This window comes from Typopeltis vanoorti, chromosome 20 (assembly GCF_054136105.1).
Source record: "Typopeltis vanoorti isolate ZY-2024b chromosome 20, IOZ_Tvanoo_1.0, whole genome shotgun sequence".
Lineage (NCBI taxonomy): Eukaryota > Metazoa > Arthropoda > Arachnida > Uropygi > Thelyphonidae > Typopeltis > Typopeltis vanoorti.
Window position 1 is genome coordinate 1,259,643 of NC_143568.1, and position 24,058 is coordinate 1,283,700.

At 34.7% G+C, this 24,058-nt stretch overlaps 1 protein-coding gene across 3 annotated transcripts in view; it reads right to left on the reverse strand.

The window, feature by feature from the left end:
• Positions 1 to 24,058, reverse strand: part of LOC150095189 (BTB/POZ domain-containing protein KCTD9) — a 156,892-nt gene that overhangs the window by 18,379 nt on the left and 114,455 nt on the right. For all 3 annotated transcript variants that reach the window (XM_090409700.1, XM_090409699.1, XM_090409698.1), the window contains exon 10: positions 7,663 to 7,796. In XM_090409700.1, coding sequence (XP_090265826.1) covers positions 7,663 to 7,796 — 134 coding nt within the window. The remainder of the gene's footprint in view (positions 1 to 7,662; positions 7,797 to 24,058) is intronic.

Sequence of the window (24,058 nt, forward strand, 5' to 3'; positions counted from 1 at the left end):
AGTTCCATAGAAATGCCACAAAGTAGAAAGCATTGCATCATCCAGAATGTTCAGATATCTCTTGGAGTTCAATTTTCATGACACCTCCACCTCCGAATTTCATAACTAGGGTTATGCACTCTGGTAAGAAACATTTGCTGGGCACCTGCCACACACACCAGTCCATCTGCTTGGTAGAGGGTGTAGCATGATTCATCGTTCAATAATACAGCTTTCCAACTTTCCATGTACCACTGTACATGATCTTTGGACCACTGAAAATTAACATGAATGTTGATTTGGTTAATATGTGGCTTGCATATTGCAGTCCTACCATGAAAAACCAATATTGGTTTTGAATGTTTTTGTGCAGATTTGTATTCCAGTCAATGCCCAGAACTTCACATTCAACATCTCAGCCAACAAATGGCAATTTTTACATATTATCCTTTGTATCAACCTACAGTAATGTTTGGTGAATGTGGTGGGTCATCCACTGTAGATAACACTTGCAGTTGACTCTGTGTGCTTTCATCTCAGTATGGTATCACTAACTGTTGACCTGGGATCATTGAACTGATTGTTTGCCAAGCAGAAAGAGGTGTTGTGATAGGATGCCTGCAATATGGCATCCTATCACAACACCTCTTTCAAACCCCTTCTTCACTTACACTGATTTGGGAACATCATATTCCTCCAATTTATACTAGCTACAAATATGTGACTTGTTATACAAGACAATGCACCTTGCCCACTGGGGAGGGTGGATTGACTTTTTCCAAACAGTGTATGCATATTTATTCATTCACTTATTTATTTTCATGTGGATACATGATTAGGTGAAGTATTATTACACAAATGTTTTAATCCTTTTTTCATTTTGCAATTTGGCCAAAGTGCTGAATATTCAGCTGAAGCATAATTAATTAAATTTTAATTTGCTAAAATTCGTTTTAATTCATTAAACATTTTAAAGTTTTAATTGATGTATAAAAAAAAACATCCTTTGGCCAAATTTCAAACCAAATATTTGGTGCTTTGGTGCATTTCTACTTTTTTACTGTATCAATCCATCCACATCTTGGTCTTCCTCTGAGTCTTTTTTCCAGCCAACCTCACAAAGAGCACGATGTTTTGCTAATCTTTCCTATCCCAATCTGTTTAAGTGACCATACAATCTGGGATTAGCTCTGCTAACAATTTCCACCAGTTTCCACTTCAGTCGTGAAGTGAGAGAAGCCGCTGTTATTATGTGTTATCCTCATGGTGCTTTACTTGAATGCAGTAAAATCTCACACTTTCATTGAAATAAATAAGTCTTTTAACGTATGTATTTTGAATACATCTAGACATTAAGTTATAATTCTTACTTCTAGATAGACTAACGTTTAATCAAGTGAATTCACTTCATTAAAAAATTAATGCTACATGTAAACATAAAATGTAAACAATGGATATATATATATATATATATATATATCCATTGTTCTGTTTTTTTCCAAATATTCTGTTTCAAATCACCAGTTTCTGTTGGTAGTGCATTGATATTGTGAGAAATGCACAATTAATTGTTTGTTTATATATATATATATATATATATTAGGATAACCAAGCAATTTTATATGCTTGGTCATTTTAGCTATATATATAAACAAACAATTAATTGTGCATTTCTCACAATATCAATGCACTACCAACAGAAACTGGTGATTTGAAACAGAATATTTAAGTTTAATTTACTTAATTAAATAAAAATATTGTAGTAAAATCTGCATACACATATTAATGTCAATGCTTTAGGAAGCTTACAAGTCAGCCAGTAAATAATCTAGCATCCAATCTACAAAATGACTTGTATAAAAGTTGAAAATTTATTAGTGTTAGATCTCTTCATCTTCAGTCATGAAGATGATCCCAGTCATGAAGGATCATCTTCATGACTGGGCTACTTGTATATAGAGGCTAATGACTTCACATGAATTGCCTTGCTATTCCATAATGCAAAGCACACTCCCTTTTTGAAAGTGTACAATGCTATGCATTATGGGAAGGGCCACTACCCAGACTGGTTTTGACCTTTATTGAGCTGAAAAAGTTTGTTGTAGTTAGTAGAGGATTACAAGAGAGCCTGATAGTATTGTATTAGTAGAAAGAACAGATAGATAGATATTATGAGAGATAGAGAAAAAAGCCTCAATTCTCTTATATCACCATATAGCCAAAGGTTACCAGTTTTCCTTTTTCACCAGTCCCAAACAGATGACAACCAAAAGACCACTGAAACTAAAGCGAGCAGATAACTGATATCCAGATGGTTAGATCTGAATTAACTGCCTTGAGCCTTCTTTGCCTGGGACCACATTGAACTAAGAGGATGGAACCATTTAAAAAAAACCTCTCACAGTAAAAATAGACAAATTTTATATCCCCTGGTAAATATTGCATAATGTGAGTGGTCGTCTGCACCACCTAGCCAAAAATTTGATATCTCCTAGAATGCTTGTTTTTAAATACAAAATTGGCTGAACAATAAAATTTCCACAATATAATATTATAAAACATTTGTATGTCATATTGCTGGTTTTCAAAATCATATTTCTTTCTAATCTTCCATAAATTGTATTTTAATTCATTAATTATAAAAATTAAAATTCTCTTCCCATTACTGACAGGTGGTGGGTACTGCAAAACAAGAATCTGTTCTGTTGTAAGTAATGGAATGCCCAATACATTACATAATCTGTTCCAAATATGCAGGACAAGAGGGCAGCTGTAGAATGCATGTTCTACTCTTTCCAATCGGTAAGAGATATCACAGATTAGATCTCTGATGTGAAAGTACCTCCATTTGATGGTATTTCCTAGAAGGAGACCATATGCAATTCTCTAAGCAAGACCACACTGAACCTGTTAGGGTATCCTTGGAACTCCAGTAAGTTATGAAACAAAACGTTGTTGTCAGTACCGAACTGTGGAAGTTTATGGTGAAAGAGGTTAAAGATTTCTTTATACCAAATTTTACTTATTTTAATGGAAAGAATGTCAATGCCAGAATGTTGTAGCATCTTAGAGTTAAGCACAGAATGTTGTAGTATTTAGGAACAATCTCAGGTTTTGGATCTTTATAATCATTTATTCCAAACGTGTGTAGAGGCTTAAGTGCTGTGAGGACATCATGTTGGAGGCTTAATGGATATTTTTACAACACTTAAAAAGAATTAAAATAGACTTTAATGCTTCCTATATTTCGTCCTAGTCACTAGGACATCTACGGGGATTACAAAAAAATTAATGTAACATATGCACAAATAACAAACAATACTAAGCCCAACCACGTGGGTGACACTAAAGTCCTATCTAGGTAGAGCGCCCTCTAAGGGCAGTAGTAGGTGGCCTGGAATGTAAGGTGGGAACTCTGGTGATGAGTGTTTCCCAAATCTTCGGAAGCTTAATGCACCCATATTTATTGAGATTTGGTTGGTTTTTGAGAGCTGCTGCTGCTTCTAAGAAAAGTCTCTCTTTCTTGAATTTGCTGTGGTGGAGCATGGTGGTTTTCTTCCATGATACTCTGTGGGTGGTGTCCAAAACATGGTCAGCCAAGCCTGAATGGCCATAGTTGTGTTTGAAGATGTAAGACTTGTGTTCCTCTAGACGGATGGATGCTGATCTGCCTGTCTGTCCAAAGTACGCCAGCTTACAGGAACAGGGTACTTTGTAAACTCCAGGCAGAGAGAGAGGAGGGAGCTGATCTTTCGTAGAACGGATAAGGGTAGCCAGTTTGCGGTGGGGCTTGTATGCTGTGTGTAGATTGTATTGTTTTAGTATCTTGGCTATTTTTTCAGATGTGCCACGGATGTAGGGTATGGTGATGGCATTTTTAAAATCTTGTTGACGAGAAGGAAGGGGAATGGGGGAGGAGTTGATTATTTTTTTGATACTGTGATCGTTGTAGCCATTGGAGAGGAAAGTGCTGTGTATGTGGTTAAGCTCATTAGTGAGGGCGGTTCCACTTTTCTTAGAAGCAGAAGCAGCTCTCAGAAACCAACCAAATCTCAATAAATATGGATGCATTAAGCTTCCGAAGATTTGGGAAACACTCATCACCAGAGTTCCCACCTTACATTCCAGGCCACCTACTACTGCCCTTAGAGGGCGCTCTACCTAGATAGGACTTTAGTGTCACCCACGTGGTTGGGCTTAGTATTGTTTGTTATTTGTGCATATGTTACATTAATTTTTTTTGTAATCCCCGTAGATGTCCTAGTGACTAGGACAAAATATAGGAAGCATTAAAGTCTATTTTAATTCTTTTTAAGTGTTGTAAAAATATCCATTAAGCCTCCAACATGATTTATTCCAAACAGCAGAAGATGAAAACCACTGGAGGAAGGTCTGCAACATTTTATGGATTTCTGAAGCTGTATTGCTTAGAAAACAGACTGGAAGCCCAACACCACTATGCTTCTTTGATAGTTGAAGAGATTCCTTCTTAACTTCTTGGTATCAGCTGGACCCAAAAAATTGCACAGGCTTACTCTATAATTGCTTTTCTTCAGCTTCTGTAATGTCTGTAATATTTATTATGTACTTATCTCATCTGTGGGATTATCTCATCTGTAGAAGCCAGACCTAGAAGAGATACCAAGGTCGAATTACTTCAGAAGTCATAGGTTTCCCATATACAAGTAGTGAAAAGGTGCATCATCTTATTATTAAATTACTCTGGATCAGAGATAGATGTTGAAAGTTTCTCACTTCGTTATACTATAAATTAAATATGCCAAGAAATTATATTCTTGGTTTAATCCTTTATCCAAGCATAAGAAACAAAGTTTGCATGTGAAGTATTTCACAACTGGGCTACTTGTACATAGAAGCTAATGACTTCACATCAAATAGTTTTAGCATCTAATAATACAAAGCACACACCCGATTCATGGTGTGTGCTTTGTATTATTATGGAATTGGTGAACCAATTCCATAATAACACTCAGTTCTTAAAACATATATTTATGTACATAAAAATATATGACTCCTACGTGTTCTAATTTCATTCTAATCTGTTTTGTTTTCACAAAATGAAGTGACATATATTCTGGGTACAGGAATCAGCTTACTCTAAGGAAGGTGGCAATGCACAATACTTCTGAACTTTCAATCATCATTTCATGACAGGTAGACTTAGTTTTCCATAGATACGATCTACTTCTTCTCCTTAAATTTTATTTGCTTTTTAGATTAAAGTTTATATTTATTAATTATTTCTGTATTCTTATTTTTTTCATGTTACATTCCCTTTTTCTTTTGTAATATTTGTTATATATTCTTTCCATATGTGTAATACTTTCTCCCCACTTCCAGGTGGCATGCAATGATGACTACCACCAACTGTTTTTTAATGTTAACAGACAAAGCATTACAATACTTGATTGCCTTAATCTTTATCCAAACTTAAACATAGTTATTGAAAATCAGAGATTTTGCATTTAATGCTCTTTACTACTGTTTTTTTAAGGTCCTAGCTAAAAGGCATAAGCATGAAGCATTCATTAAAATTCATTACGACCTGTTTTTTTTTATAAGATGAAGTAGTAGAGATATTGTGGATGTAGTGATCAAGTTTATTGTAAGGAATCCTTTCCTTCATTATTCAAATTAAGGGGATATTAAATCCCACATTGTTCTAAAACCGAATAAGAAACTCAAAGATTGAAATCAGAGAGTTTCATGCCGAATATAGTAAACTATAAAGTATCGGCGAATTACTAGCGTGAGCTAATGCAAGTAGTCATAGTACGCAGCACAATCTCGGGCAACTTGTTGCAAAGGTGGGGGAAGTTCAGATCGCTATTCTTAGGTATTTTCCATAATGTAAAAACACATTTCCTAGGAAACGTATGCTGTTATTACATTATGGTGGGAGGTCACTACCCAGACCGGTTTCAGCCTTTTTTGAGGCTTCATCAGTGAGTAGCTAGACCAAAAGATACCAAAGGGTATAGCGAAAAGAACTTATATACTTTGCTATACAAGTTGTCAACCAGGTGCAACCATTAAGTTATTTAAATATAAAGAGCCAATAGGCTTCATTTCGGCGATATAAACATTATTCAAATTAAGGGGATATTAAATCCCACTTTCCTTCATGGTTACCTGGTAATCAGAATTCATCATTATTAATTTAAGATTATTTTGGTTTATATTAAACTGAAATAGTAGTTGTTTCATAATTTTTATGATGAATTTATTGTAAGGAAAGTGGGGTGCATAATACTTCTGAACCTTGAAGTAAGCTTATGCATATGTAAAAAGAAGAATCTAAAATGAAATTCTTTTTCTATAGATGCTTTAATTTCTTTAATTTTTTTTTTATAGTTTCTGTTTTCTTCTCCACCCTACTTTAATATAAATTCTGAAACCCTTGTATTTGGCCATAAGGATATTAAAAAGCTCTGTGCGATATATAGAGAAATAAGTACATTTTGCATAGTTCTGTATGCTTATATTTATTCTTGATCATAAGTAATGCTGTATTAGAAGCTTGTACTCTTTCTCAGCCAGCAGGCATCATGACACTTGTCACATGAACTATCTCCAAGCACGAGTACTTAATATCATTCCTATAGTCTGTTTCAAATATGTTTGCCATTAGCAGCAGATATAACTGCACATTATTTATATGCAAATCAACAAGTGGAAAAAATGGCAAGAAGTATATTATGTGTTTAATGAGCATTATCAATGAGAAAATGAGATATTTTATAGGGTCTTTTCCTCTGATTTATGTTGTGGTCAACCTATTCCATAATATTCAGTTCTTAAAATACATATGAGTCCCTATCTGTTGTAATTTCATTATAGCCTGTTTTGTTTTCACAAGATGAAGTGGTAGATATAATGTGGATGTAGTAATCAAGCTTACTGTGAGGAAGGTGGGGTGCATAATACTTTTTGAACCTTGATATAAACATTGTTTTTGTGCAAAAAGAAGAATGTTGAAATTCCATTTATTCAAAATAAAATGAATTTTGAAGTATTTTTCTAATGGAAAGAACAGTTTTCAATTATAACAAGAAAAGTGAATTAGAGAATAATTTTTGAATAATTGCTATTGATAACTGCATAACTGAAATATAGATTCAATACAGGAAAAAGTAGTAGCAGATTTCAAGTAGATTCAGAATTTTAAATTTAAATTATCTTTACACTTCTAACATAGGAGTTTCAAAGCAATTATAAGAAATGCTAGCTGGCTTTAGCACACACACAAATTTAATAGCTTAAACAAACTTTTGTTATTAAAAGTTCCTGTTCAAAAGTTTCTTATTTTTAGTGAAATTCTTAATATCTTTTATAAAGATTACAAAAGATTTTAATTTATCCTTATATAACTAAAACTTAATGTAAGTATAAACAGTGTATCATTAACCAACAAGCTACAAGAGCCAAGAGCTTACAGGCCTATCAAGCTCTCCATCAGGTCCAAAGTTTGTGTACAAGAGGGGGGATAGAGATACTTTTCCCTAAATTAACCAGTGAATCTGCTATAATGAAATGTTTCTCTGAATCCCAAAATTAACTATAGTGACAGTGTTTTAATTTAATTACTTGTGACATGCATCACCATCAAGATATTAATAGCTGTGATAAAGGTTTAATTGGGATTACAAACATTTAATCTACCTCTAAGTCTGCTCCTGCTAAAACTGCTGCACGCAAATCACAGTTCTGCAAATTCGCATTTTTCAATGTAGCAACACGCAGATTTACACCTGCCATCTGGCTCCCTTCTAAATTAGCTCCTTTTAGATTCACTCCTACAAATAAAACAATTAAGAAATTAACCAATATTTCTTTTTAAAATAAAAAAGTCAAAAAGTAGGCAACAATAGAACTTTAACAAATTTGATTCCTCACTTATAAAATTGCCAATAATGACAGAATACTTTCTATCTCATTACTGGCCAGATTATCTCTCATATTAAAAATTCTGTATACCTCAAAGTTCACTTGTCAAATAATCCTCAAAAATACAGTTGTTTCTGTTAACAATGAATAATTCTGAGCAGAAAGAATTAAATTTTTATTAGTCCGGTTCTTATTCTCAAATTGTTTCGTATTTATCCATAATCATGGTCTTAAGAGCAATTTATATTATATGCACCAACATACAGTAATCAAAATCGGACTTGTTATTTCTAATGGAACCACAGCTGTTGATCTCAACACCTACCATCTATCTCAAATAACAAAATTACACCTTGCACAATTCATCACAGGTGCAGCATGTGTGTATTCACCAGAAATGACATCCCCTGATAGAGAATGTAAAACCATGAATCACCATTTGATCAGCTGTATCAAAATTTCTTTACCAAACTTCATTGCATTCATTTGCAGTCTCTATTACTCTCCAAATTCTGATAATACTCTGATGTCTTCAATAACTATCTCTAAAGCCTGATTTTCTGCACTAAAAATTATTATTATTATCTAAGATCTCCAGGGAGTCAAGGACTCATCGAGAGAGGCTGTAAATTACCCAACCCAGTTATCATACCTTCCCTTAAATTCATTTACACTAGATGCACTCACTACCCATAAGGGTAAATTATTCCACTCACTCACTGCTCTCTGGGAGAAAAACCTAGCTCTCAACTCTTTCTGGACTGAGAACAACCTTAATTTCCATAGATGCCCCTGTGTTCTCTCCAAACCTTCCATATAACGAAAAATTTCATCAGTTGAAATGCTATAACACCAATTCAAAAGTTTATAGACCTCTATCATATCACCCCTCTTTCTCCTGTTAACCAGAGTCTGTAATCCACATACTCGCAATCTGTCCTCATAATCTAAATCCCATAATCCAGATATAATCTTTGTAACTCTTCTTTGCACCCTTTCCACAGCTTCTTTATCCCCTTGGAACCCAGGAGACCAAATCTGCGCACAGTAATCCAAGTGTGATCTTATCAAAGCCTTATAAAGAGGCAAAATTACTTCCTTATCCCTACATGTCAAGGTTCGCTTCAACATAGCAATTATCCTCGGAGTTGTATTTGCAACTTTTGCTATAACCCAAATAACTGAGTCATATTCCCTGGGAACATCAATGTCAACAACACAGACCAGCTTCTGATTAATTGATGATCCACTCTCTTAAGATTGACTTTAATCACTGTCATGTACACAGTCTATTTCTGCTTTATGGTACAGGTAGTTCGACAGATAATGTTTTGCTGAACTGGCCATCATCACTAATGCTTTCTTCCAAAATTGTAAGAACATGAGTTCTTAGTCTCCTGGTAAACAACCACTTATTGTCCATCTTCATACTAAGAGAATTAATTTCTCTTTCTCTTCTTTCATTCTGTTTACCTCTACTCTTCAGAATAGCTTTCCATACTCTGTCTTTTCAAATATTACAACCCTCTTTCAGCTGTTCAAGAACCACATCAACTGATTCCTTATTTTCTCTTAGTCAGTCTACATAAAGCACAGATATAATATAGGTTCTGTGACCTTTTGTATGTGGGTCTGATATACAAAAATTTATATTTTGGCCCAAAGTAAGATGTACAGCAGCTAAACATGTCCAGGATTAAAATCACATCTCTTTCCTGACAATAAAAGAATTGTAGGTCTACACACTGCATACTAACCACAGTCAATATGCAGTGCCTCTAATTATTATCTAAGCTTTGGTTCTTTAACATGGCCACCAAGATAGTCCAAGAAAAAAATACAACATGTCACAAACTACTCTAGACCAAAACAAACTCAAGCTTTGTACTTGCAAGAGCTGAAAAAAATCAGATGCTGAAAGGACTGAATGAAAAAAAACTCCCCTCCCTAAGAGTTGAACCTTCTCATACCTTACTAAAGAACACCTTCCTGATGAACTTGAACATCAGGTAAAACCAGATACCTGATTCATATTATTACAAAGCAGTGGAAAATATGCTTAGAAGTATGCAAAGTGTATCAGGGCTTACATTAGAGCATGCTTAACAATTATTTCAAGGTAGCATATATTCAATTATTCCAATAAATTAAAATCTAATAAAGTGAGGAAGGGAGAGGAAAGAAAACATTGCATATTTACTATTTAAAAATTTTCAGATTATGCACTCATGTTTATAATGACTGCATGTGTATTTTGAAGTCTTTTTCTAATGGAAAGAAACTCAAGAAATTCTTGCAGCACAAGAATCTCATGCTGCAAACATTAATTTTAAATTGAATAAATTTAATTCATAATTAACACACTAAGTTTAATTTCATGTATTGTGGTTAATGAAAACTTGGATATGTACAAATAAAGACTTCAGCAAATGAATGTATAACTAGGTAAGATGTTTCACCGTCCCTGCACTCTGTTGCCAATACATGTACTCAAATCATATTTACATAATGTAAACTGAAAATTCCAAAAGGTAATATAATATATCTTAGTAACTTTTGAAATTTTCAGTTTACATTACATCTAGGTAAATGAATAAAGAATGTACTAATAAAGGACAACAGTGTTCATATTTTATGCATTATAACTATGCTTGATACTAAATTGCATTTATTACATACCGTGTTTAAATTATCATCAGCCCTCCATGAAGTCAAGAGACTCATTGCAGGAGGTCCCAATCTCACATACACAGCTCATCATAGCATGACTTAAATACATTCACTGTCTCCACACTTTCAGGCAATGCATTCTAATCACCCACCACTCTCCACACTAAAAACCTACTCCTCACAAGCAAGTAAAATGGTTTTATAGGACAGATGCAGAGGAAATATCTCAGCACTTAGCTAGAGAGAAAAGAACAAGAAGTCATTTCTAGAAAATGATAAGAGTATGATTATCAAGGGTGTGAGGACTAGATTTTTTTTCTTGGAGAGGGTTGAAGGAGTTTCCAGAGCTGTTGTAAGTGCTTTGTCAGTCCATACATTCGAAGTGAGGTATGACAGATTTTTTTCTTTTTTTAATGAAGTGCGAGTGATACCTTCAAAACCAAATCAAACATACAGAGACTCAGAATTTTGTCAATTCAAAGATATGTAGGTAAAGTGGTTTTGATGCCCACCAGATAATACACAGAACTGAACTTGATAATAATGCATCAAGAGACTTTCAGACTAGCTAGTGCATAATCCTTATACTACATAATCTGCCAGATGATGCATAGACAAGTCCAAGTGGTTGGTTGGTTGGTTGGTTGGTTGTGTGTGGAGGGCTGTTACCTAGTTTCCTTCCCACTTTATGGCAAGAAGACCATGTATCATATCTATGGGTGAAATGTCCAAGAATCTACCCTTCACTGTATGCATCTTCTCTCTAATCAACTATTACTAAAATCAACCATGAAAAGAAAAACAAACAATTAGTGTCATTACAGCAAAAAAACTTCTTTCGATAACAATAACAAAAATTATGTAATACCCAAAAAATCATATAAAAATTTTACATATCCACTTTACCAATATATGTAGTATAAACATACATTAAATGAGAAATGCTACCACTTATACACATCCTAATATGGCCTTCTGTTGTACATTTTGATTATTCTGACACAAGATTTGGAAAGAAATTCCAAATCTGGAATCCTTTCTTTCTGGCTGTACTTCTGAATGTAACAAGGAAACCAGCCATATTCAATAACGCTCATCTACTGTGTTCACCCAAATCCTGAAAATCACTATCCTCAATTTCTTATCCCAAAAGCTTGATTTTCTGCATTTCAGCTACCAAAACATTGAAATCACCTCCACAGGTGCTTTGATGTTCACAACTCAATTCGAATCCTACCAAGATGGAAGAAATGCAGAAGTATTTGCTATAAAGCAATGATCTAATGCAATTATCCACTGTCAACCAGAATACTAGATAACCTATCCAATCTCCTAAACAATCTTGCTCTTCTCTTAATCAGTTCTCCTCCTCAAATAAACTGTAGAGGGCACCTCCTTCTCTCTTCTTAGTAATTCATATAATAATTCTACATAAGTTTCTTATCCTACTCTTCCCCCAGCCACTCACAACCTTATACCCTATGGCGCTAACAATGGCAACAAGTGAAAAATACTTTCAGAACTTTTACTCTTCTTTTCCATTGTCAGAAAAGAAGAATATTATCAATTAACTCCCTTCTCAATAACCAGAGTACACACACAATGCACATCATGTTGGACTTAATGGAATATATACAGCATTCAGAAAGGATTAAAACTGATTTTAATGCTTCCAATATTTCATTTCAGTCACTGAGACATATCCAGGGATTACAAAAAAACTACTGTAACACACACACTCAAATACAACACAATACTAAGTGAAACACATGGCTGACTCTAAAGTCCCATGTAGGTGGAGTGCCCTCTCTGGGCATTTGTAGGTGTCTAGGATGTAAGGTGGGATCTCTGATGATTAATGTTTTCCATATTTTGGGAAATTTTATGCAACCGCATTTATTTAAATTCTGTTGATTTGTCAGCGCAGCCGCAGATTCTAAAAATAGTCTTTCTTTTTTGAATTTATTATGGTGGAGCATGGTGTTTTTTTCCAGGAGATCCTGTGGGTTGTATCCAAAACATGGTCTGCAAGGCCGATTGATCATAGTTGTGATTGCAGTAAATGCCAGTGATGATGCACCTTGCTACAAACTGTCAAAGCAGCTGTCTAACTTTCTGATCCTCCTCACTGGACTTACCACATCCCATATAAAATCTCCATCCATTTTAAAACTCTGATTGAAAGTCTAACTTTAAATAATATAGACTGGTAAGCTTTGACATCACCTCACTGGTTACCAATATTCCCTTAAATAACACCTCAACACATGGACACAATAACGTACATATAAATAAATATTAGCATTGAGAACAAGAACACTAGAAACATTTGAAGAATGAGTGAGAAAGCAGGAAGAAAACACTGACTGACATGGCATTAATGTGCTATAGGTTCTGCAACCTCATGTGTGGAACAGATACCGATATTAAAAACCATATTAATAGCCAGACTGGCCATTATGAATATATCAACCTTTTATGGAATCACATCCATGTTATTCCAATGGTATTTCTACCTTAATATACACTTCATGTCCACATTTTGAGATTTCACACCATGGCTAGTAGGGCAGCTACTGATGAGAAAAATATTGTTTTAGGATTTATCAATTTTAGAAAGAACATAACAAAAAAGAAAAGACTTGACTGTTAAGGATTTTTTCTTTTAGTGTTCCATGGTGATCAGCATTCATATTAGCAATTATGGACTTTACAACCGTGTTATAAATAACTCTTAATTTCCCGATGTTTTGATCTTCATATTAAGATCATCACCTGGAGCATACAAATATACAAGACAAGCCGAGTTACATTACATACAGTAAGTTAGAGAAACAATGATTTGATCATAGGTTATTCAACTTGCATGACCTCTAGTGAAAAAAAAAAATTAAATTATTTAGAAACTACATCAAGCTAAATTCTATTTATGATAAACATGAATAAACATTCTTTCTTATAGATAGTTTTCTTTCAGTAACAATGATGTCCTATTTTTAGCATTACAATTGTTATTTTTGATTTAGAATCCTGGATTAACTATAGTACTGTTTATAGTTATCTTAGAGAGGAAGGTTCCGTGGGTCTAATGTGTGCCTTCCATATGTTTGGGATTTTTAGACCATAATTATTGTTCAGATTGGGATGGTTGATAATAATCTCACAGGCTTCCATAAATTTGCATTCGTACCATGTTTTGGTGTGATGTAGACAACTAGTGCTTTTCCAGTCAATTCTATGTCAGGTGTTCACAGGGCATGATCAGAAAGGCCAGCTTTACCATAATTATTATATTTAGTGTGTCATTTATGTTCTTTTTGTCTGATAAGAATTGTGCGTCCTGTTTCCCCTATATATATTTAGCGTGTCGTTTATGTTCTTTTTGTCTGATAAGAATTGTGCGTCCTGTTTCCCCTATATATGGAATGTTACATGTGCAATAAATACGGTATACTCTAGGGTGGGCCAGCGGAGGGAGTGGGTTTTTGGATGAGTTGAGTAAGCATTTTAATTTTTCACGAGGTTTAAAGGTGGCTTTGAGGTTGTATTTTTGTAGTATTGTGTTTATTTTATCTGATGTCGCTTTAATGTAAGGAATGATTATAATTTTATTGTAGTCTGGTTTGTCTTTGTTTTTTTATTGAGGTCTTGCAGAGAATTTTGTTAATAGTATTTTGGCTGTACCCATTTTTTTGAAAAGTATTGCTGATAACTTTAAATTCATCTTTCAGTGCATGTTCACTGGAGCAGATTTTCAGAGCCCTGTTTTTTAGAGTATTAATGACACCTATTTTTTGTGTTGGGTGGTGGTAGGAGTTTATGTGTATATATTGGCCAGTATGTGTTGGTTTCCGGTAAACAGTGAAGGAAAGATTGCCAGAAGGAAGACGTGTGACAAGTGTATCTAAAAACGAAGTGTGTTCTGTTTTTCAATCTCAATTGTGAACTGTATGCATCTGTGTTGTTTGTTTAGGTGGCTAAGGAACATGTCTGGTGGCCATGGGAGACCAGATCGCAAAAACATCGTCAATATATCTAAGCCAGACTTTGGGTTTTAAAGGAGAGGAATCTAAATCATGTTGCTCAAAATGTTCCATATAAAAGTCAGCAATATGGGGGGGGGGGGGGGCAAGCCCATGGCTGTGCCTTCTTTTTGTAGGTAGAAAGCGTTTTGCCATGTATTATGTTGTGGTTATTTTGTATGGCAAAACGTTTTCTACCTACAAAAAGAAAGCAGAGCCATGGGCTCACCATTATCCCTGCCTATTGCTAACTTTTATATGGAACATTTTGAGCAACATGCTTTAGATTCCTCTCCTTTAAAACCCAAAGTCTGGCTTAGATACATTGACGATGTTTTCGTGATCTGGTCCCATGGCCACTAGACATTAGCCATCTAAACAAACAACACAAACAGTTCACAATTGAGATTGAAAAACAGAACACACTTCCATTTCTAGATACACCTGTCACACGTCTTCCCTTTGGCAATCTTTCCTTCACTGTTTACCGGAAACCAACACATACTGGCTAATATATATACATAAACTCCTACCACCACCCAACACAAAAACCAAGTCATTAATACTCTAAAAAACAGGGCTCTGAAGATTTGCTCCAGTGAACATGCACTGAAAGACGAATTTAAAGTTATCAGCAATACTTTTCAAAAAAAAATAGGTACAGCCAAAACACTATTAACAAAATTCTCGACAAGAATTAACGAAATTCTAGACAAGACCTCAATAAAAAACAAAGACAAACCAGACTACAATAAAACTATAACCATTCCTTACATTAAAGGGACATCAGATAAAATAAACACAATACAACAAAAATACAACCTCAAAGCCACCTTTAAACCTCCTGCAAAATTAAAAAGCTTACTAACTCATCCAAAGATCCACTCCCTCTGCTGGCCCACCGTGGAGTATACCGTATTTATTGCACATGTAACATACCATATATAGGGGAAACAGGACGCACAATTCCTATCAGACAAAAAGAACATAAACAACACATTAAATATAATAATTATGGTGAAGCTGGCCTTTCTGATCATGTCCTGAACACCTTACAAAGAACTGACTGGAAAAGCACTAGTTGTCTTCATCACACCAAAACATGGTACGAACGCAAATTTATGGAAGCCTGTGAGATTATTATCAACCATCCCAATCTGAACAATAATGATGGTCTAAAAATCCCAAACATATGGAAGGCACATATTCGACCCACGGAACCTTCCTCTCTAAGAGTAACTATAAACAGGACTGTAGTTAATCCAGGATCCTAAATCAAAAATAACAATTGTAATGCTAAAAATAGGACATCATTGTTACTGAAAATAAACTGTCTATAAGAAAGAATGTTTATTCGTGTTATCATAAATAGAATTTAGCTTGATGTAGTTTCTAAATAATTTAATTTTTTTTTCCACTAGAGGTCATGCCAGTAGAATAAACTATGATCAAATCATTGTTTTTCTAACTTACTGTATGTAATGTAAGTCAGCTTGTCCTGTATATTTGTATACGCTCCAGATGATCTTAATATGAAGATTGAAAAGTCAGAAATTAAAAGTTATTAATAACACGGTTGTCAAGTCCATAATTTCTAATATGAATAACCGTTAAGGATATTTTTACATTCCCTAGGGAAATGCATACAGAGGAACGCCTTCAATCACAAAGTGCTGATAACCCACAATTTTATTCAACAGAATAAAAATTCCAGAACTCACCATAGGTGTAGATCCCTAAAAAATACTGATTTGAAAAGGGTATTTTTTTTCAAAAAAAAAGTCACTGGTATTCTTTGTATGTCATGGATAAGACATACAAAGAATATGTCATGGATAAGACAATCCAAAACTCTGTTAATGCTGAATAACTTTTGCTTGCTTACAGTGGTTCACCTATTACTAAATAATATCAGGCCTCGCATTTTCAAATATAACTGTAAAAACTCCAGTGAGGCTATATTATTATATAATTCAGAATGATTAGTTGGAATACTGGATACAATTTTTTTCCCCCCCTGAAACAAACATTATTTCGTTATTATATATAAGTACAGAAGGTCCCTGGGTTAAGGACGATCCGACTTACAGACAGGCTTCCCATAAGGTTAATTAATAATTAAATAAATAATTTGGGAACTAATTTCTTTCACGCATGTAAGCAAACCTGCACTTCATTGCATTATTAAAGCAGCTCTTCCTGCTATTTGGAAGTCAAATTTAAGGGCTTGGTCATATTTGCCATGTTCAAAGATTGGTTCTTGAACTGTTTTATTCCTGCTTTGGAATGTTATTTTTCGTTAAAGAAAATCCCTTTAAAATTCTGCTTGTGCTGGACAATGCTCCTGGACATCCAACATTATAGATGACCTTCAGCCTAATGGTTGTATTGTTATCATCCAACACTACATCATTACTCCAGCCAATGGACCAAGGAGTCATTTCTGCATTTAAGGCTTATTACTTATTAGTCAGGGATATGGAAGATTATGTGATGGCCTTGAGAGTGTTCTGAAAGAATTATAACATCCACGATGCCATCAAAAACATTGCTGAAACATGAAAAACATTGGAAGGAAATTAAACAATCAACAATTAAAGGAGTGTGGACCAAACTATGCACTGAATTCTGTGATGATTTTCGTGGTTTCACAGAAGACATCGCTGAAGCTAGAAAAGCTATGGTGGATAGTGGCAATGCACTGCAAATGGACATCAGTGAAAATGATATCACTGACTTGCTACAGTCCCATCCACAAGAATTAACCAATGATGACCTTATGGAGATAGAGAAGCAGCTGATAGAAACACAAGAACATGAAGAATCAGAAGATCGAGAGCCAAGAAAGTTTATGACAAAAGAATTAGCTGAAGCCCTTCATCTCATTGCTAAGCTTGAGGAGCAAGATCCCAACATTCAGCGGTTTACAAATGTTTACCATGCAGTTAGTGAGAACATCAGCTGCTGCAAGGCCATTTATGATGAAAGAAAGAAAGAAAAAAGGTTGTGCAAACAATCCTAAATACCTTTTTCAAGAAACTGACTTCAATGGTAAACTCTTCTCCTCCAGAAACAGAATCAAATCCTGATTTTCCAGCACCAGGTCCATGTTCTCTAGCATCATCTTCCAATTAATATTCGCCTACCTTCCTGCCTCAGAAATGCCTACTTCCAGCAAGCAAAACATTGATGCAACCTTTAATATTCTATTTTGAAATTTCTCCTATCTCCTATCAAAATTTTTTGTACGAGTTTGTTTTTATGTTCTGTTTGTTTGAATTAAAAGAAAGAGCACAATAGTTTCTGTAACTTATTATTACAGTACAGGGGTATTATTATTATTATTACATCTGTTGTATAATGAAACCTGTGGAGCATTCATGACTAAACATACACACGCAACCACAGTAATAAGATTTTTTAATAAGTAAATATTTCGTCCTAAGTGTCATAGGACACCATATTATTATTACAGTATTACACCGTATTATTGCCACATATGAGCCATTATAATATTATTGTTGTTGTTGTTGTTATTATTATTACTGCATATGCGCTGTTCATTCAGGGATCTGAGTTACATACAAATCCGACTTAAAGTTGTTCTCAGGAACGTATCTCATTCATAACCCGGGGACTGCCTGTATATAAATCATTTATATAACAATTCATAAGACTCTACTGTTAATCACATATCAAACAAACCAATGGCACTGCTTAGATAGATAGATGGCATTCTTTTATGAAGATGTACAAACATCTTGCATTCTTTGCCTACCAGTTTCGCTAGCAAACTGTCTAGCTTTTTCAAGGCATTGATGGAAAAGCATAAAAAGACTAGTAAATGCAAATTGAAAGGAACATAAAAAACGTTGTAAACAATCTAGTAGCTAAGGTTACACGTTCGCATGACAGAAACTGAGAGGACTTATTGTTCTTATACATTATCACGCATGCGTGTTTGTTGTAAACGCATAATGTAATTGCTGGCTAGCTGTAGCTCAGATGGATTTAGAGAGAGGATATAAGTTTCAGTAAGGAAATACCGTGAGTAGACATATTACTAACTATTATAATAATGGAATTAACTCGCGTAAATTATTCTTTATTCGTAGAATTTTCACCTGAGTATCACAGGCATCATGAGTACAGGTGCAAGGCTAATTAAACAATAACTGCTATATTCACAAAGCGCCACCTAAGTAGCTAAGGTTAAATTTCCTAAATTTATTTATTTAGTTATTTAATTATTAAATAATAATTATTCGATTATAATAATTAAATATATATATATTTTTAATAAATATATGTGTATACAATTATATGTTAGGAAAGATTTGCTGCTTTATAAAGTACTATCTCCCACAAGGGGGAAAGACGTCATCAGATCTGTTTAGGTTAGGGGAGTGAAGTAATGTTTCACATATTTCTTTGTATAGCCGTTCCATTAGGAACCGACTTTTGTGAATGACTTTTGTCTTGTTCCACTTAACTCTATGTCTGGTGTTGATGGCATGTTCTGCAATTCCAGACTGTTCGGGTTCAAGGTACTGGATGTAAGACTGGTGTTCTTCTAACTGGACCTGAGCAGATCTTCCTGTTTGTCCGAAATATGATAATCCACACGAGCAGGGAATCTGGTAGACACCTGGATAGCTGAGATGTAGGAGCTTGTCCTTTGGAGACATTAGGAATGTGGAGATTTTTCTGATGGGTCAAAAAGCCACACAGATATTTAGTGGTTTTAGAACCTTAGCTATGCGTTCACTAACTCCATGTACATAGGGGATAGGTATACGTGTAGGTTCTTCTGTACTTGAAGAGAATGCTGGAGCACGACTACTTAAAGCTCTTTTTATGAAGGACTTCTTATAGCCTTTGGATATGAAGGAGGAATTAATATACTGTAATTCTTTTTGTAAAAGTTCTTCTGAAGAACAAAAGGATTTGGCTTTATGAACTAGTGTTTTTATAGTACCTGCCTTTTGGCTGGAATAGTGATGTGATTCAGCGTGGATGTACTGGTCTGTATGAGTCTCTTTCCTATAGACTGTGAATTGTAGATAACCATCTGGTTGGCGAAGAATCAACAGGTCTAGAAAGGCTAACTGCTTATTTACTTCTACTTCTAGGGTGAACTGGATCCTTGGATGAAGTGAATTAATTTTTGAGAGAAACTGTTGTAGTTCTTCTGAGGTGCCCTTCTATATGGCAAAAATGTTGTCCACATATCTGAACCAAATGTTAGGTTTGGGTGTAATGTTGTCAAAGATACGCTGTTCAAAATGCTCCATGAAGTAGTTGGCAATAGCAGGAGATATTGGATTACACATTGCTGTCCCTTCAATTTGTTGGTATAACTGGTTTTTGAAGGAAAAATAACCGGACTTTATTACAAATTCAAATAATTTGACAACGTCTGGAGGAAATTCTTGGTGTAGTAATTCTATGCTGCCTGCCAACGAAACATTCGTAAATAGCGAAATAACATCTAGACTAATCATAATCTCCGAATCATCTAGATGCAGATCGGAAATTTTATTTCTGAAGTCCACAGAATTTTTTATGTACATAGCAGTTCTTCTAGTTGAAGAAGTGAGTAAATTTGACAGAAATTTTGATATTTTGTAAGTGGGACAACCTATACAGTCTACAACCAGTCTTAATGGAATTCCTGGCTTATGTACTTTTGGAAGACCATATAATCTTGGTGGGAGGAGGTCTTTAGTGTTTTCTTTTTATCTTATCTTATCTTCATCCCATATCGATATTTTTATTATAAGGGCATTAAGCTTTCTTATTTGACTACCGGTAGAATCTGAAGTAAGGGGCCTACAAGTCGAATAGTCGCAGAGTAACAGTGATATTTTTCTCTCGTATTCTCTTCTGTCTTGGATGACAACAGCCTTCCCTTTGTCAGCTTTTGTAATAATTAGATTCTTGTTATTTTTTAGCATTTTTAGAGCTTTTTGTCCAGCATAGATCGCTAAAAAATAACAAGAACCTCACGTCTCCAAAGGACAAGCTCCTACATCTCAGCTATCCAGGTGTCTACCAGATTCCCTCTCTTGTGGGTTATCATATTTCAGACAAACAGGAGGATCTGCTCTGATCCGGTTAGAAGAACACAAGTCGTATATCCAGTACCTTGAACCTGAACAGTCTGGACTTGCAGAACATGCCATCAACACCAGACATAGAGTTCAGTGGAACAAGACAAAAGTCATTCACAAAAGTCGGTTCCTAATGGAATGGCTTTACAAAGAAACGTGTGAAATGTTACTTCACTCCATTAAGCTAAACAGATCCGATGGTCTATGTCTTTCCCCCCTTGTGGGAGATAGTACTCTATAAATCAGCAAATCTTTCCTAACTTGTAATTGTATACATATACACACGCATATACAGGGTGTTCGGGATAAATTTGACAGTTTCGTAAGGAAAAAGAAAATCTTCTTTGTATCTATTAAATTTAATGAATTGACAAAAAAACATTACAGGCAGAGTTAATTACAATACTATCAACAAGATTTACTCAAAATAACCACCATTAGCATCGATCACAGCTTCAATTCTGCTTCGGAACCTCGAACAAGCTGATGCTACAGTCTCCCTGGGAAGGGCCGCAAAAACTGTTTTAATTTTATCCATTAACTGGGCTTTTGTATTACTGGAAGTGCGATTGGTGTCTTTTTCAACTGCGCCCCATACAAAATAATCCATGGGGTTAAGGTCTGGGGAGTTTGGAGGCCAAACATTTGGACTGGTGAAGTCGTAGAAATTTTCAGACAACCATTTTTGACTTTTCCCAGAGGTGTGGCAAGGGGCCGAATCCTGCTGCCATACATATGGCCTACCATTGGCTACCCTTGTTATCCAGGGCTTGACTACAGTTAGCAACTCCACGAACAAAGCCCGAATTCCAATGCCAGGGTTCTTCAACACCTGTTCCTGCAGATTTGCGAGGAATTCTGCTGTACTAACGCAATCAGATCGTCTGCTAGGGATCTTTCTTCTTGCTACATCCTCGTAGTCACCATTGCAAGTCTCTAGTTCATTCCTGATTGTTTTTACTGTATTCAGGGAGCATTGGGCAGCAGTCGTAATATCCTTATTTTGATGGCGGGCACGAATCATCATGATACAAGTTATTCTCTTCCATGATTCAGGTGGGTTCCAGCTATCCATCCTTTCTGACATCTTGTATATGAATGAAGAAGGGTCCAAACTTTTAAATGAAGAGAAGTGTGTGTTAATACATGTAACTTACGGAAAAATATAATTAATTATAAATATGTCAAATTTATCCCGAACACCCTGTATATATAAAAAAAATTTAGGAAATGTAATCTTAGCTACTTAGGTGGTGCTTTGTGAATATAACAATTATTGTTTAATTAGCCTTTGTACCTGTACTGATGATGCCTGTGATACTCAGGCGAAAATTTTACGAATAAAGAATAATTTATGTGAGTTAATTCCGTTATTACATTAGTAAGTATATGTCTACTCATGGTATTTCCTTACTGAAACTTAAATGTGCCAAAATATAATGACATTAATAAAAGTAAGCAGTAAAAACTAAATATTTGTATAAAAAAATGGAGTAAATTACCAAGAGATGAAACTTTATTGAACCTATCATAAACAACTTCATGGAATTTAAACAGAAATTCAATAAACATAACTTTATTAAAGCTAATATTTTCATGGCGTAGATTAGATCATCTGCATGTGTTTCAGTTCTCCTATAATGCAGGAGAACTAATTCTGTATAAAGTAATCTTAATTTTTATTCTTTATAATCATCACATTTTTGATAATGTGATTATAGGATAAGAAAAACGCAACTTGATAACTTCTTTATAAAGTTTCTGCACTGTATACATCAGGCTAAGTACAACAAGATTGTGAATGGGTTGAATGCAGAGACAAACTTAGTAAAACTGTTTATTACAAGTAAATATTCTAAATTTGAGTTGTGCAGATGTAGTTTGAAACATTCTCTTTCAAAATTGTATGAATTTCTAACTAATAAGATGAAAATCTCACCTATTTGCTAAAATTAAGTGATACAGATTTCAAGCAAAGCATTTAAATTACTGTAATGGCAACTCACCACTACATATATAAATGAATGGAAACAGGAAATATTACACATTGTGGTTATACAAGAAAAACATGGATATCAGCTGTTCTAAAATAGAGCCATCTGGGTGTTTTGTGGATTACAGAGGGAGAAAGGAGAAGAATTTATGAGTCCAGATGAACTGAAGAACAGCAGTTAAGTTTTGAGATTATTTATACTAGCAGCCAATAAAGAACACGTGCAACTTGTATTTAACATATCTGTAAAACTGCAGACTGAATCTGAGCCACTACACTCTTATTGTAATAATTTGTTCAAAATAGAACAAGTCTGCTTATTCAGAGGCATATTTAAATTAAATGGTGCACATGGATAACATTAATCATCATCAAATTCCTGATATATACCCTCAGGGGGTATACATGATCTTATGACAGTAGTACATGAAAAGTTACATCATTACTTAACTTCTTATTAACAATTTTCCTCCAGATTAGCCTACTACCTGTCAATATTACCAGATCTTATAATTCTGTATTCTAAGGCACTTTTTACTATATCAGCCGCTTACATCTTGATCTTCCTCTGGGTCTTTCTTCTGCCATCCTTGCAAAGAACACGTGTTTAGCTAATTTTTTTCTCCCCATTCTGTTTAAGTGGCAATACCACCTGAGATCAGCTCTGCTAAACACATTCCTGAATGCTAACAATGCCAAGTTCCTTTCTAATAGCCTCAATATGATACTGCCAGTGATGCTATCTGTTCAGTCCCCTAATCTTTTTCAGGACTCTCATATCTGTGGTGTCCAGTCTTTGATCAAGAGTTTTATTTCTAACCCAGTTCTCAGATCTATAAGTTACAATTGGTTTGAACACTGCCTTGTATACAACTAGTTTAGGGTTTTAACTAATCTCTCTTTCCCTCTTTCTCTTATTCCAACCAACTTTATTCAGTTGACTTCCTAACATTCCAGCTTTGCTAATTTTGCTGTCATTTCCAAATTTAATTTGCCATCTTCAATAAAAATTGTGCCTAAATAGCTGAAATGTTTCACTTGTTCTATAGGTTCTCCATTCAGGACACTGTCAATGTTTTTAATATTTTTGCCTATTTTCATTGTCTTTGTCTTTTTATTACTGATTTTCATATCAAATTTATTACAACAGTTATTGAGTTTAGTCAGGGAATCTTGCAGACATGCAATGGATTTATTTAGATATATAACATCATTTGCATAAAGTAGAGAGCTAAGATTAACATAACTAATTTTGAAATCAGGTTCAATACTAATTTCCTTCATAATGTGATCCATATAAATGGTGAATAACAGTGGAGATAATGCACACCCTTGTTACACACCTGATTTAACATCAAATCATCTCTTCCTGT